This window comes from Eleutherodactylus coqui, chromosome 2, assembly GCF_035609145.1.
Source record: "Eleutherodactylus coqui strain aEleCoq1 chromosome 2, aEleCoq1.hap1, whole genome shotgun sequence".
In the NCBI taxonomy this organism is placed as follows: domain Eukaryota; kingdom Metazoa; phylum Chordata; class Amphibia; order Anura; family Eleutherodactylidae; genus Eleutherodactylus; species Eleutherodactylus coqui.
In genome coordinates this window covers 317,862,672-317,875,400 of record NC_089838.1, presented here as the reverse complement: position 1 = coordinate 317,875,400, position 12,729 = coordinate 317,862,672, and the positions used below count along the sequence as shown (strand labels likewise).

General features: G+C 46.1%; 1 protein-coding gene across 1 annotated transcript; it reads left to right on the top strand.

Annotated features, from left to right (window-relative positions):
- The first annotated feature begins 529 nt into the window (after positions 1-529).
- Positions 530-6,621, top strand: RLN3 (relaxin 3). The gene is made up of 2 exons (XM_066590075.1): positions 530-721; positions 6,123-6,621. The coding sequence occupies exons 1-2, from the start codon at positions 541-543 to the stop codon at positions 6,401-6,403; spliced, it is 462 nt and encodes a 153-aa protein (XP_066446172.1). The 5' UTR covers positions 530-540; the 3' UTR covers positions 6,404-6,621.
- Positions 6,622-12,729: the final 6,108 nt, after the last annotated feature.

The following is a 12,729-nucleotide window of genomic DNA, read 5'->3' as shown; positions in this document are numbered from 1 at the left end:
TGGCTGGGGATGTGAAGATTATGGCTGGGGATGCGAAGATTATCGCTCAAAAGATGGCTGGGGATGCAAAGATATCCGCATCCCAAGTTAAAGTTATAGAAGACTACATGCTTATATATGTAAGTATGACATGAAGTATTTCTGGGGTGAACAGTAGCATGTAAAGGGCAGTTACACTTTATGTGCATCGGGCAAGTTTGCCTTTTCATAAATAGGCTTCTATGATGTCGGTCATTGGGAATCGATAAGAAGTGACATCACAGGAAGGTGCCTATGTAATCTCCAATGTACAGTGTGTAATGGTGGCCAGCAGACTTGTCAAGTAGTAAATTAGAGTGATTTTCTTTTACTGACGAGCTTTGAATAATTCCTGGTTGATTATGCTGTGGAAAGGTTATCTCTGCCTTCAGAGCTGGTCTGAGGAGGGGGTCGCAGAGCGAAGGACCTTATCTCTTGCTGAGGTCCACACCGCCTCCTTATAAGAGGGGCGCTAGCAGTGCCGGAGATGTTCTCCTTCATTCCTGTCACCCGTCCAGCACAATGCAGCGACTGGCACCAGCTCTCTTGACACTTCTGTGGCTGTTGGCCATGCACGGCAGTGCCCACGGCAGCGTCAGAGTACCCACAATCGGGGTGAAGCTTTGTGGAAGAGAATTCATACGGGCTGTCATCTTCACATGTGGAGGGTCCCGGTGGAGGCGAAACGAGGTCATCCAAACAGGTGCGTAGAATACATGTGCGTAAATGGTATATAAATGTATATGTACGTCATGTGGTGCTTTGTGGCTCTCCAAGACAGTATAACACATGATAGGCTTAGATACTTCAGCAGACACCTATACACACAATAGGCTTAGATACAGTAGTTCACCAGCACATAGGATGTTATATAATGATATTTAGCACTTTTATCTTTCCACACTGGGATCCTGGGTTCGACCAAGGATTATATATATATATATATATATATATATATATATATATATATATATATATATATATAATGACTTTGTATGTTCTCCCAGTGTTTGTATAAGTTTCCTTCCAAAAACTAAAAACATCCTGATTGGCTTCCTATGAAATTAGTCCTATTGTGTAAGTGTCTGAGAGGACGTGAGATTGGTCCATCAGAGACCTGAAATGACGAGCATTTCTGTACAGCGCCACACTATATGTTCACCCTATGAAAACAATAGGGGTAAGAGCAATGCGGGGCTTTGCAGATTTCCGAAACGTTATTATATGATTAACCCCTTAAGGACCAGGGTGTTCAGTCCCAAAGGACCAGACAAATCAACTTTTTCTGCGTTTCTTTTTTTCCTGTGACATACAGAGCAATTTTTAAATATCTTTTTGTCACAATTTTTTTCTTCTCGTTTTTATTAGGTCTAATTTTGTACAAAAAGTTTAAAAAAAAAAAAAGATTAATTATAAGATGTAATTTGCATAGTTTCTAATTACCGGACAATCATGTTGATGGTTTAGTTTGGCGTGGGACGGTGAGTCGTTTCCTGAATTTTAAGTGTGTGTGTGTGTGTGTGTGTGTGTGTGTGTGTGTGTGTGTGTGTGTGTGTATATATATATATGTGTATATATATATATATGTGAGCACCTTCGGATAAGTCAGTTACTCGAGCGAGGCTCGATCTTTTTGAGTAACTGCGTTCTTGTCCGAGCGTGCTCAGAGGGGCGGCAGGGGAGAGAGTGAGAGAGATCTTTACTTACTTTTGTAACAATTCTCTTTAACATCTGTGCCCGCCATGACATCATATAAGACCTCTGGGGGTCATTCGCACTCATTTTTTTCCTTATTTCACACTTTTCCACTGTAGCTGGGACATCAATGGGTGCTCTAGTTACAGACAAAAATATTCCCTTAGTGTGACAGTATGCACAAGCAAATTTTGGCTGCAGTCTACTAAGACTCCGCAGCCCTGCCATGCCGAGGTCACCAGCGATCACGTGATCTCCAGGTTGAATAGCAGAAATGACACTTCCACTTCCTCTATTCTCTAGTGTTTGTTGAGCATTATGTAGCCTGCAAGAGAGAAGGCAGAAGCGACTAAAAACCCTCTCCGTCTTCACAGTCCAGTTCTCGGCTGTCTCTGACAACCGACCTGCTTCTGCTAGATTGCAAAAGCAGGAACTTTAAACCCATGCTGTATTTTTACTGAGGCGCAGGATTAAAGCCCAGGACCGAGCGCTGTATATTTACGGCATGTGGTCCTTATTGGATTAAGGATCCCTTTATACTGAGAAACTATCATTGTGGCTTACTGAAGTGCACAAATTTCATTTGAAGGCTTTCCGCACAGAGCCCTTATTGTCCATTTAATGGGAACTAAGGGGGATACTATTACTACTGGGGCCACTATTATTACTGGGATCACTGAAAGGGTACTATTATTACAAAGGCCACTAAGGGGGTCAATGTTATTGAGACCACTAAGGGGGCATTATTACTAAGGGGGGCACTTATTATTGGGGGCACTATCTCTATTGGGTCCATTGAGGGGGCACAATTACTACTTGGGGGTCGCTGGAATAATGAAGTTAAAACCATACATTGTGATAAGACATACCCCTAACCATGATAGAATTAATAGGCTCAGCAGACAGTATGCTACATGATAGGTTTATGGTGGCTTAGCAGATGATATGTTCCATAATAGGTTTAGATACAAAGGCTTATCCGCACGCCGTCCTGGAGATTACTAGATTGTGGTGTTCAGCAGTGTTATATGGTGGTGGATGTAGAGCCATGTGCTTCTCTATAGTGCGGTTTTCCACTTGCATAAATCTTTCTTGGAATATACAAGTTAGAACCAGCTTGTATCAGAGAAGCATCAGGTTTGGTCCTATGCCAGGGAATTATAGCTCAGTCCCACAAATGGGAAAAAGGGAAATAACCATTACATCTACAGGTATGACTCTCATACATGGTCTACAGGTATGACTCTCATCGTGGGTGCAAAGTTCTGAGTTCATACCTTGGATGCTGCCAGTTTCCTTCTCCACCCCACCTCTAATTACGGAGATAACCAGTATATATACACTCAGTATATGAGGTTGGTTGATGTAGATGATGTAAACTAACCTGACAAGGCCCATTACTTCAGGGCACTGGTGGTGGTCCAAACTCATGTTACCTTTCAGTTTGGACACCCAGACCTGAGACCCCTATTACTGCCAGAATGAAGAGACCCTTCATGGCGTGCTGTGCCCCTTTGGCTTTTAGCATGGAGATCTCTGAGCTAATGTTGATGGGAAGGACATAGACTTTATTTTTCATGCCCACGCCACTTCCTCTTAATCATTAGTGGAGGTCTCAATTCATGCATAGGAGGTATTCGTTAAAGCAACCCTTCAATGTCAGAGCAACATTTTGTCTCAGAACTGGATGCAGATGTTATATAACCTGCAGGCCCTCTGTGTGTTGTCCCTCGAATCCACTAGTTTCAGTACCCCTTCTGCCTTCTAAGTTGGCCGCTGCAGTCTTCTAACTACCTAATGCACACCGTGCATCGCTAGTCCAAGGCACTTTGCACTAGTCTCTAATTGGCTAGCATTGGCCAATCACACAGCAGGAGTGGTGCATCGCTAGTCTAATGCCCTACCAATGTACAGTAAGAAAATTACAGCTGCCATATTGGTTGACCAAAAATGGAGTCCGAAACTGGTGGATCTGTGGGACAACAGTAGAGAGACCGATGGCGGATAATAAAACTTTACCCTCTGGAACCTGGACAGAAATTTGTTTGTATGTATTCTAGCCTCTGCAGGGGAAATGTGTAGTAAAAACTAGTGAATATTAGCTGAAGCTTCATTATACAATGGCGTTGTGCCAACTAAAATTGTCTTTGTCTTCAAGAGTTAAAAACTTGCAGCATAATTCACATTTAATTCTTCCGTAGCTCTGCTGCACATTTTCTGTGTTCTAATGAACATTTCGTGATGTATTGCTAGCACAATGAGTTCTTTGCTTTCATGCGGCCTGAGCCACCTGCTGTGATATCACCTCTATAAGAGCCTAAACCACAAGAGCCACTAATAAGACAATTCACATTTCCTGCTGATCTGACCCGATTGACTAGCAGATTATATGCAAAAAAGTATCACTTCTATCATACCTCATGTTCTTTTTACCCTGGTAGGAGCTATCTCGCCCATACCCCTCTACACATGCACACTCAGCTTGGCTGATTGCGTATGTGGTTTGAATGTGCAGATTAATACTGACGCTGCCAGACACCTCTGGCAGCAGCTTGTCTCCTGGAAACAAAAAGATCGGGCATTTGACAAGGTTTTCAATTCCAGACATCAGAAGACGTCTCTCTGTTTTAGTGATATCGAAGAAGAAACCTTTTTATTATTCATAATCAGAAGAAGCGGCCCTCAACTGACAGCCTATCCGATATGGTGATCAGAAGAAGCAACGCTCATATGTCTCCATTATTGGTGATTAGAAGCAACCCTCAACCGACAGCCTCTCCATTCCCTGTGATCAGAAGAAGCAGCCCTCAACCGACAGCCTCTCCATTCCCTGTGATCAGAAGAAGCAGCCCTCAACCGACAGCCTCTCCATTCCCTGTGATCAGAAGAAGCAACCCTCAACGAACAGCCTTTCCATTCCCTGTGTTCAGAAGAAGCAGCCTAAACCAGCAGGCTCTCTATTTCCTGTGATCAGAAGAAGGAGCCCTCAACCGACAGCCTCTCTATTACCTGTGAACAGAAGTAGCAGCCCTCATCCGACAGCCTCTCCATTCCCTGTGATCAGAAGAAGCAGCCCTCAACCAACAGCTTCTCTATTACCTGTAATCAGAAGTAGCAGCCCTCATCTAACAGTCTCTCTATTCTATGTGATCAGACAAAGCAGCCCTAAACCAACAGCCTCTCCATTCCCTGTGATCAGAGAAAGCAGCCCTCAACCGACAGCTTTTCTATTACCTGTGATCAGAAGTAGCAGCCCTCATCCAACAGCCTCTCCTTTCCCTGTGATCAGAAGAAGCAGCCCTCAACCAACAGCCTCTCCATTCCCTGTGATCAGAAGAGGTAGCCCTCAACCAACAGCCTTTTCCATTCCCTGTGATCAGAAGAAGCAGCCCTAAACCGACAGCCTCTCCATTTCCTGTGATCAGAAGAAGCAGCCCTAAACCGACAGCCTCTCCATTTCCTGTGATCAGAAGAAGCAGCCCTAAACCGGCAGCCTCTCCATTTCCTGTGATTAGAAGAGGCAGCCCTCAACTGAGAGCCTCTCCATTCCATGTGATCAGAAGAGGCAGCCCTCACCCGAAAGCCTCTCTATTCCCTGTGATCAAAAGAAGCAGCCCTCAACCAATAGCCTCTCCATTTCCAGCTATCAGACTTCTCTCTATTTTAGTGGATCCAAAGAAGCAGCCCTCATCAGACATTCTCCTCTGTTATTTGTGGTCTGAAGAAGTAGCCTTTGTCCATTTTCTTCCGTATGATCACATGAGGTGTCACCATGATCAACATCATACTTGCCCTGTCTGCCCAAGTTCCTGACCTTTTATAAGATTTAGTTTTCTGCAGTGGGAAATTACTACCACTGTATTATAAAAAAAAGCAGTGCTAGGATAGGTCAACTTATGTTTTGATCACCAAAGGTATGGCACTGTCCCAGGCTGAATTAAATGATAGACTAAAGGGGCAATTGCCCCACCATCTATTATTAAATTGCTATTGGGCATATTCTCTGTTTCTGTGCTTCTTGCAAATGGAAATGTGGAGGCTGAGACAATGTTTAGTCCATAGACCACCACAAACCCAGCCCTGGCCCTGCAATTAACATGTTTGAGGTGAGAGGGTGTAAATAATAGTACCCACAGGAAATCACATGCGTGAAGGGAACTATCTGCGAACGAGATCTGCATGTAAATAGAAACTTTCAGAAGATGGTATATAATTCATATTGCTGTTGATCCTAGTTTGTTTCTGAGTTGCCACCAGAGATGTACCTCATCCCACCTTCCTCTGATAGTGGCCAAACGTCTGTGTCTAGGGTCACCATGATAGAGAGACATGACTACATTAACATTGTCTAATTAGGTTCCAGAAATGTTTTCTATGCCTGTATAATAAGTGTATTTGGTTTTTTTCAGGTGACCGCACAGATCTTTTTGGGAACTTAGTACCCGCAGATAGAGAATCAGATGAAGAAGAAGTATTTAACGAGTGGGCTACCAATTTACAACCCCATAATGGTGAAATCATGGACTATGGATCACCTCAACCCTGGAGAGACCCAACAGGGAGCAGGCATGGAGTATCAGAAGACCCTGTAAGGGCTGTGGAAAGGAGAGGAAGGGAGGCGGCACTTGGCTTGTCCAACACATGCTGCAAATGGGGATGTAGTAAAAGTCAGATTAGCTCCCTTTGCTGAGGTTGAACTATCCCCTATCTTGGAGGTATCCCAGACTAGTGAGGGCCGGATCACATGTTACATAAGGGATGTGTGTACAGAATGATCAATGTACTATTTGGTACCCTTCGTATGCCCTGTTCAATCACATATGTGACATCTATATATTTGCCATCTGCTGTGTTATTTGTATACTATTCCACTATATATGGAGCTGTGACAACCTATGGGCTATTTTGCCTTGGAAATAAAAAAATAAATGGAAAAAAAAGTCTCCTAGGAGTTTTTGACATCTAAATCAGATCAAATCTCACTTCTGCAATATCATTATGGGGCTCCTCCCAGAATTGCTTTTCCTCACTCTTTCTGACATTGATCACTTACTTCACTCCAGCAGACTATACACATTGCTTTTAGCCCAATTCTTCAGAAAAAAGCCCAGCAACCCAGACGTCTTAAGATAGCTAGTGCTAAAATGCCTCACTCCCAGCCTTAATTTTGCAAGTACACTATCATACCATTCTGGATGAATGGAAGTTAATACCATCTAACGTGTATCAGACGTTAGAAAAAAGTATTCCACAGAGAGTATCCAATGCCATTAGGACCAAAGGAGCCCCACTATGTATTAACATAAGGGAATAAATACTACTTTTGATTCTTGTTCAGGTTGTTTTTGGTAGGATACTGTAGGTCTTGGGCTCCAGTGAAATACAATCTTTGGCTGTAAATACTGACATTCTTACATCTAGTCATAAAAATAGTAAGTCACTCTACAAGTCAGCCCTCTGTAAGCCAAGACTGACCCATCAACCTCGCCATCAGCTCCTGGTGTGCCGCAGTCTACTTTTAGGAGGCTAGTACTGGATGAAAAATGCTGAGGGCATGACTAGCAATAAAGAAGGTGTGTGAGGTAGGCTACAGGTGTGTGAGTTAGGCTACAGGTGTGTGAGGTAGGCTACAAGTGTGTGATTTAGGATACAGGTCTGTGAGTTAGGATACAGGTGGGCTCAGTGAACCGCTAGTGTGCCATATGGGACTGAATGCAGAGGTGCTGCCAGCCCAGGTTTTGACATCCATGGCTTAGTTTAATGTTATGATGGTCTATGAGGGTAAAAGGCATGGGTGAAGGTGCAACATCTTAAAAGTAAAAGATATGATTTAAAGACAAAAGGTGGACTTAGCTTCTCTTTTATTCTATCCATCAATATGATGCATTTCTAGGTAAAGACCTCTTCCTCTGACAACTGGAAGGTATACAGCTCTGGCGCAGGAACTAGTTTAGCTGTCATCTGGTGCCATCACCAGGTTTTTCACTTTTATGGATCCCCATATTTATAAAAAATGGTTACATTTGCTCTGATTTCCTGCCACTTTCCTATGTGTATTTGCACATACATTCATCTCTTAAAGTTTTCGGAGTGTTCTCCTGAGCCCCAAAGGATTTACTGGTAGGTTCATATGCATGAAGATGATAGTTGTGGATGCAGTGAGCGCGGCAGGCGGACATTCAGTTTGCTCTAGCTTAAATAAAATAAATCCTGTTATTTGTATAGCGCCAACTTATTCCGCAGCTCTTTCAGGTAATTTAATTTATTAACACCCACCAAGCTAAGTCCTGGTGGAGTCGAGTGGGGGGGGGGGGGGGGGGGGGGGGGACGCGGGGGACGCCCCTGCTTCCTGATTGGCTGCAAAATAAGGCTTGCCTACAGGTCCTGGCAGTCCAGTGTAACTGTTATGTCTCGACTTGCTGGCTCCCCGGTCGTTCCCAGTGCTCGGCGCTCCTGATGTTCCGTTTCTGCCCCTCATGTGGCAGCAGCTGTTCTGTTCTCTGCGCTGCTGTGCTCAGTGGTCCTGCTGTAGCCTCTGCTGCCTGCACTTGCTGCACCGTTGCCAGCTCTCTGCTGAGCCCAAGTGCCTTAGGAGGGGTGATCGCTCATGAGCACCGAGGCGCCAGCCAGAATAAATGTGAGGCCAGTTGCCGAGTGCCGGTGCCTTAGGAGCGTTGAGCGCTCATCACCACCGAGCCACCATCCGGAAGAAATCAGAGAGGCGCAAGACAGCTGATACAAGCGCCGTCTCTCACTGCGGCGGACCTAAGTGTGAGCACTGAGCAGGGTAGCGGCCGTGAGGGAACACAGAGGCGCAGTGCGGCAGCCTGCCCCGATGGAGCCGGACCACACATGCAGGCCCAGCAACAACAACGGGGACCGGACGTCAGCCAGCACAGATGCAGCAACATCTACCGGCTAATGCTGAGTGAGGCGGAGCCACCTGGGAGCTGGGAACGGGCGGTACGCGTACAGTTATCGCTGCACATTGCTTTACGGCTGTCCCGCAGCCTCACGGTTACTTCGCTTCTTAGCCTTACATTATAACATGTGAATGCTGCCATGCAACAGCGGTTACATGCCAGCATTGGCAGCTCATAATGTAAGGCTAAGAACCAAAGTAACCATGAGGGTAAGAATGCCGGCCAGACATTAAGCAATGTGCAGTGTGCAGCTAGGACCTTTGTACCTTCACCCTATCGGGAGCTGGGGGTGTGAGAGGGGTGTTCCTCCTGTCAAACCCCTTGCTTCTGGTGGTGTCAAGATACACTAATACCGCAGAGGGGATCCTGGATTCGACCAGTGCAGGATTTTAAAGTGTATTACATAGTAACATATGGTAGTATGTAAGGCTGAAAAATGTCCATCCAGTTCAGCCTATTACCCCCCAATGTTGATCCAGCAGAAGGCAAAGTCTACTGCTACTATTTGGGTGTATAAGATGCAGTTGCAACTGAGCCCTGGAGCCTTAGGGAGGACAAATGATCTCTCTGGCTCATAGGAGGAGACTGGTACTATAAATGATGCATTATAGTTGGGGGCACTGGCGTAACTATAGGGGATGCAGGGGGTGCGGTTGCACCCGGGCTCAGGGGCCTTAGGGGGCCCATAAGGCCTCTCTTCTCCATATAGGGAGCCCAGTACTATGAATAAAGCATTATAGTTGAGAGTCCTGTTACAGGTTTTGCATTGGGAACGAGGAGCTTCAAGTTACACCTCTGAGTTAAGGAGTTAAGAGAAGGTGGGTGGCCCCAAGATAAACTTTTGCATCCGGGCCCATGAGCCTTTAGCTACACCCCTGGTTGGGGGGCCTTGTTCTAGATTTCGCATTGGGGCCCAGCACCTTTAGGCTATGGTTTTGTATCTGAGGGACCTTCACATGGTTTTCCTAAATACTATAAATTCTGGGGTCACTGCTGTTAACCCAAATATCCCATGGATAAGCCTCACAAGGATCTAGGAAGCTGAGCTATGATAACTCTTTGTTGGGCTCTCGGACTGTAGAGCTGCTTTCCGTCTCCATTCCCTCCTATTTACATTTCCTGGTTTTTTGGCGGCGTCTCCTGACTGCTGCTGATTCCTGACGGCTGAGCTGTGGCTTCTGGAAAGCACTCAGAGTTACATCATCAGTCTTCCTGTTCCCACAACTATTACTCAACTGCATAAAACACATCTGTTTCCAGACAAAGACATTCGTTTAGGATGTTCCACTAAAGAGAAGTCGAGGGTTCATCCACATCCACTTTACTTCTTGGGGGCCTAACTATATGCCTTCTATGTAAACGAGAGACCCATAAATGCCAGCAGGGGTAACACAGACTCCTCTACATCCAGAATAGTTTCTCAGAAGTCTTCACAGGATCCAATTTTGTACTTCTGATTGCTGAGAAGACGCAGGCTCTCTAATGTAGACATGTGTTGGAGAATCTTTCAGCCCCCCAATTGCATCCCTTGTTCTTAAGATCACAGTTGTATAGTCCCCTTAGGTCCAGTCCGCAGGGGAACACCTCCAGAAACTAGGCAAGGAGCCCCGCAGCAGCTATTAATTCCTGTACAATTGCACCAGTCTTCCCAGCAAACTTCTGATGCAAAGAGAGGCGTTCAGAGGGTCCCACAGGGCGAAACACCCCCTTACTCCAAAAGATGACTTCATAATTGGGAGTTGGCATTTAAAGAAGGGCTTTCCCAAATTACCAACCTGATAGCGATGCTGAAATCTGTGGAAAGTGACATCTCTGGCAACAGTTAATCTCCCCATGGAACCTAAGCATTGTGCATGCCGAAATCCATCAGCCTGATCCGTATCCCCCCAATATCTGCAGTCAGGAAAAAGATGGATACCGCCACACACATTAGATTATCAGCAGAAATTGGCTAATTTGGCTGACGATAAAGGGATTGTACCAAGGGAATAACTTACTTAACTGTGGAGTCTTACCACTAAGATCCCCACCGAACCTGAGAACAAGGTCCTATGTGTTCCGTCCTCCTAACTTTGAGCTCACTGCACCTCCCACAGTGATGGGGAGACTGAATGGGGCACCCGTCGAGCGAGTGCGCTGCTGCTCTATTAATTTTTAATGGGCCTGAAGATAGCTGAGCAGCAAGCACTCAGGTATTTCCATCAGCCCCATTGATATGAATGGAGCTGCGCTGTGCATGCTTGGCCAGAGCTCCATTCATTCTGATACGCTGCAGGGGGTGAAGTAACCCAGCAGTGATAGGCAGAGGGGGACATGGGGGTATTATTGTATCTTGTCACCTTTGGAAGCTAGGCATTTGACGGGCCTAGCATGGAGGAACACCCTTGTGACACCCCTAGCTTCCCATTGGCTGAATTCTGTAAGGTCCTAGCAGCAGCGTCTGTATAGACTTTTGCCATGGCCCGGAGGGTTAGGGGTTCGTTTTCCTGTTAGGCTTAGATTACCTGTTAATACTTCCATGTTATAGCTGTAACATGGAAGCATTTACAGTTAATAATGTAAGCCTAAGGAGAAAACGAACCCCTAACCCTCCGGGCCAGGGCACAAGTCTATACAGAAGCTGCAGCATTTACCTTTCCTGGAGCAGCCGTCCCCGGTCCAACCGTTAGCCGCCACCTCCGCTGAATATGTGATCCTGCCGGCACTGAAGGCATCCGTCCACTGTCAGTCAGTGCCTCCGGTCCCTCACTGCTCCGTGTGTCCTGCCGCTGTCGCTACGTCCATTGCCGCTGCAGTTGCGGAATTCAACAGGGCTGTGCCTCACCGCCACCTCTCCCAGGATTGCGCCTGTCGCCTCTGCTTCTGGATGTCCTGCCAGCGCCGGCGCCACCGCTCGCACGCTGTCTGAAAGCCGTTGTCATCCCCTGCCACTGCTGCCTCTGGATCCTCTGGATCTGGGGCTGCCACCGCTCGCATGCTTGCTGCTGTTATCCCCTGCCGGCGCTGGCTGCGGATCCTCAGCATCTCCTGCCGCCGCGTCGGAGAAACCTAGTGGCCTGCCAGGACCTGCAGGGCAGGCAGCTCTCCAGCCAATAAGGTACAGGGGGCGTCAGCCCCCTGTCAATCTTGTCTTCATTACTAATTTAGGTGGTGACAAGATACAATAATACCGGACATGAGACCCCCCCCTTTGTGGAATGGATGGCGCTCTCAGTGGTGAGACCCCGCCGTTAGGGGATAACTTGTGATTCTGTTACAATATTTATGGTCTTCACTAGCTCAGCTGTCTTCATAACTTCCACAGTCTTCAGTGGAAAGGGCCACATACATGTGCAACCATCTCTCCTACATGTGGCTGCTATAGGGGGTCAGGTGGTCCCGGTCCCAGAAGAGGGATGGCAGCACCCATCAAATTCTTCACCATGGGACCTCCAAGAGGCTGGTAACAGATTTGGGGCGTCAGCTATATACAAGGCAATACTTGAAAAGCAACATCATTATATATACCCTGTGCCTGCTACCGAAAACCAGCAATACCCCCAAAGCAATGCCAGGTGTTAACTTACTGTATTTTCACACTGCATTGGGATGAAGTTTTTATGACATTTAGTTTAAGGGACCTTTCACAAAGGACAGAATATCGAAATATCTGTCCCTAAATTTTGTATCAAAATCTGCAGTTATTAGTGTGGAATTTGGGGCTGAATATTCCGCAGGAGGACATATTACATAACGCTGTCGCAGAATATTTCAACCTGTTTGAAACATCCCTAAAAAGAGGTGTAATACTCAGTTAGGGACACATTTAGGCTGAGTTGCCACCATGGGGGGAGGGGGGGGGGAGAATCCAAGTGTAAACTGCAGGTGCGCCGTATATTCCACAAACATTTTTTTCTTTTATTTCGGTTCTCTCCACCTATTAAACCTCCCCATTGCACCTGTAGATGAATATTGGCAGCGCTGCTCATGAAGTCTCTTATCACAATTCCAGGAAATGTAGACTTATCAAAGTATCCACCCCTTTATATTCGGCCCTGCAGTTCATATCAGACACCCACAGGCACAAGAGCAACAGCCGAAGTTACTGTTATCA

What these genes read in the sequence shown, in the direction of transcription:
- RLN3 (XM_066590075.1), top strand. Translation starts at nt 541, where the DNA reads ATGCAGCGACTGGCACCAGCTCTCTTGACACTTCTGTGGCTGTTGGCC. An exon ending in AAACGAGGTCATCCAAACAG is followed by an intron (nt 722 to 6,122) that starts GTGCGTAGAATA and finishes GGTTTTTTTCAG; the next exon opens with GTGACCGCACAGATCTTTTT.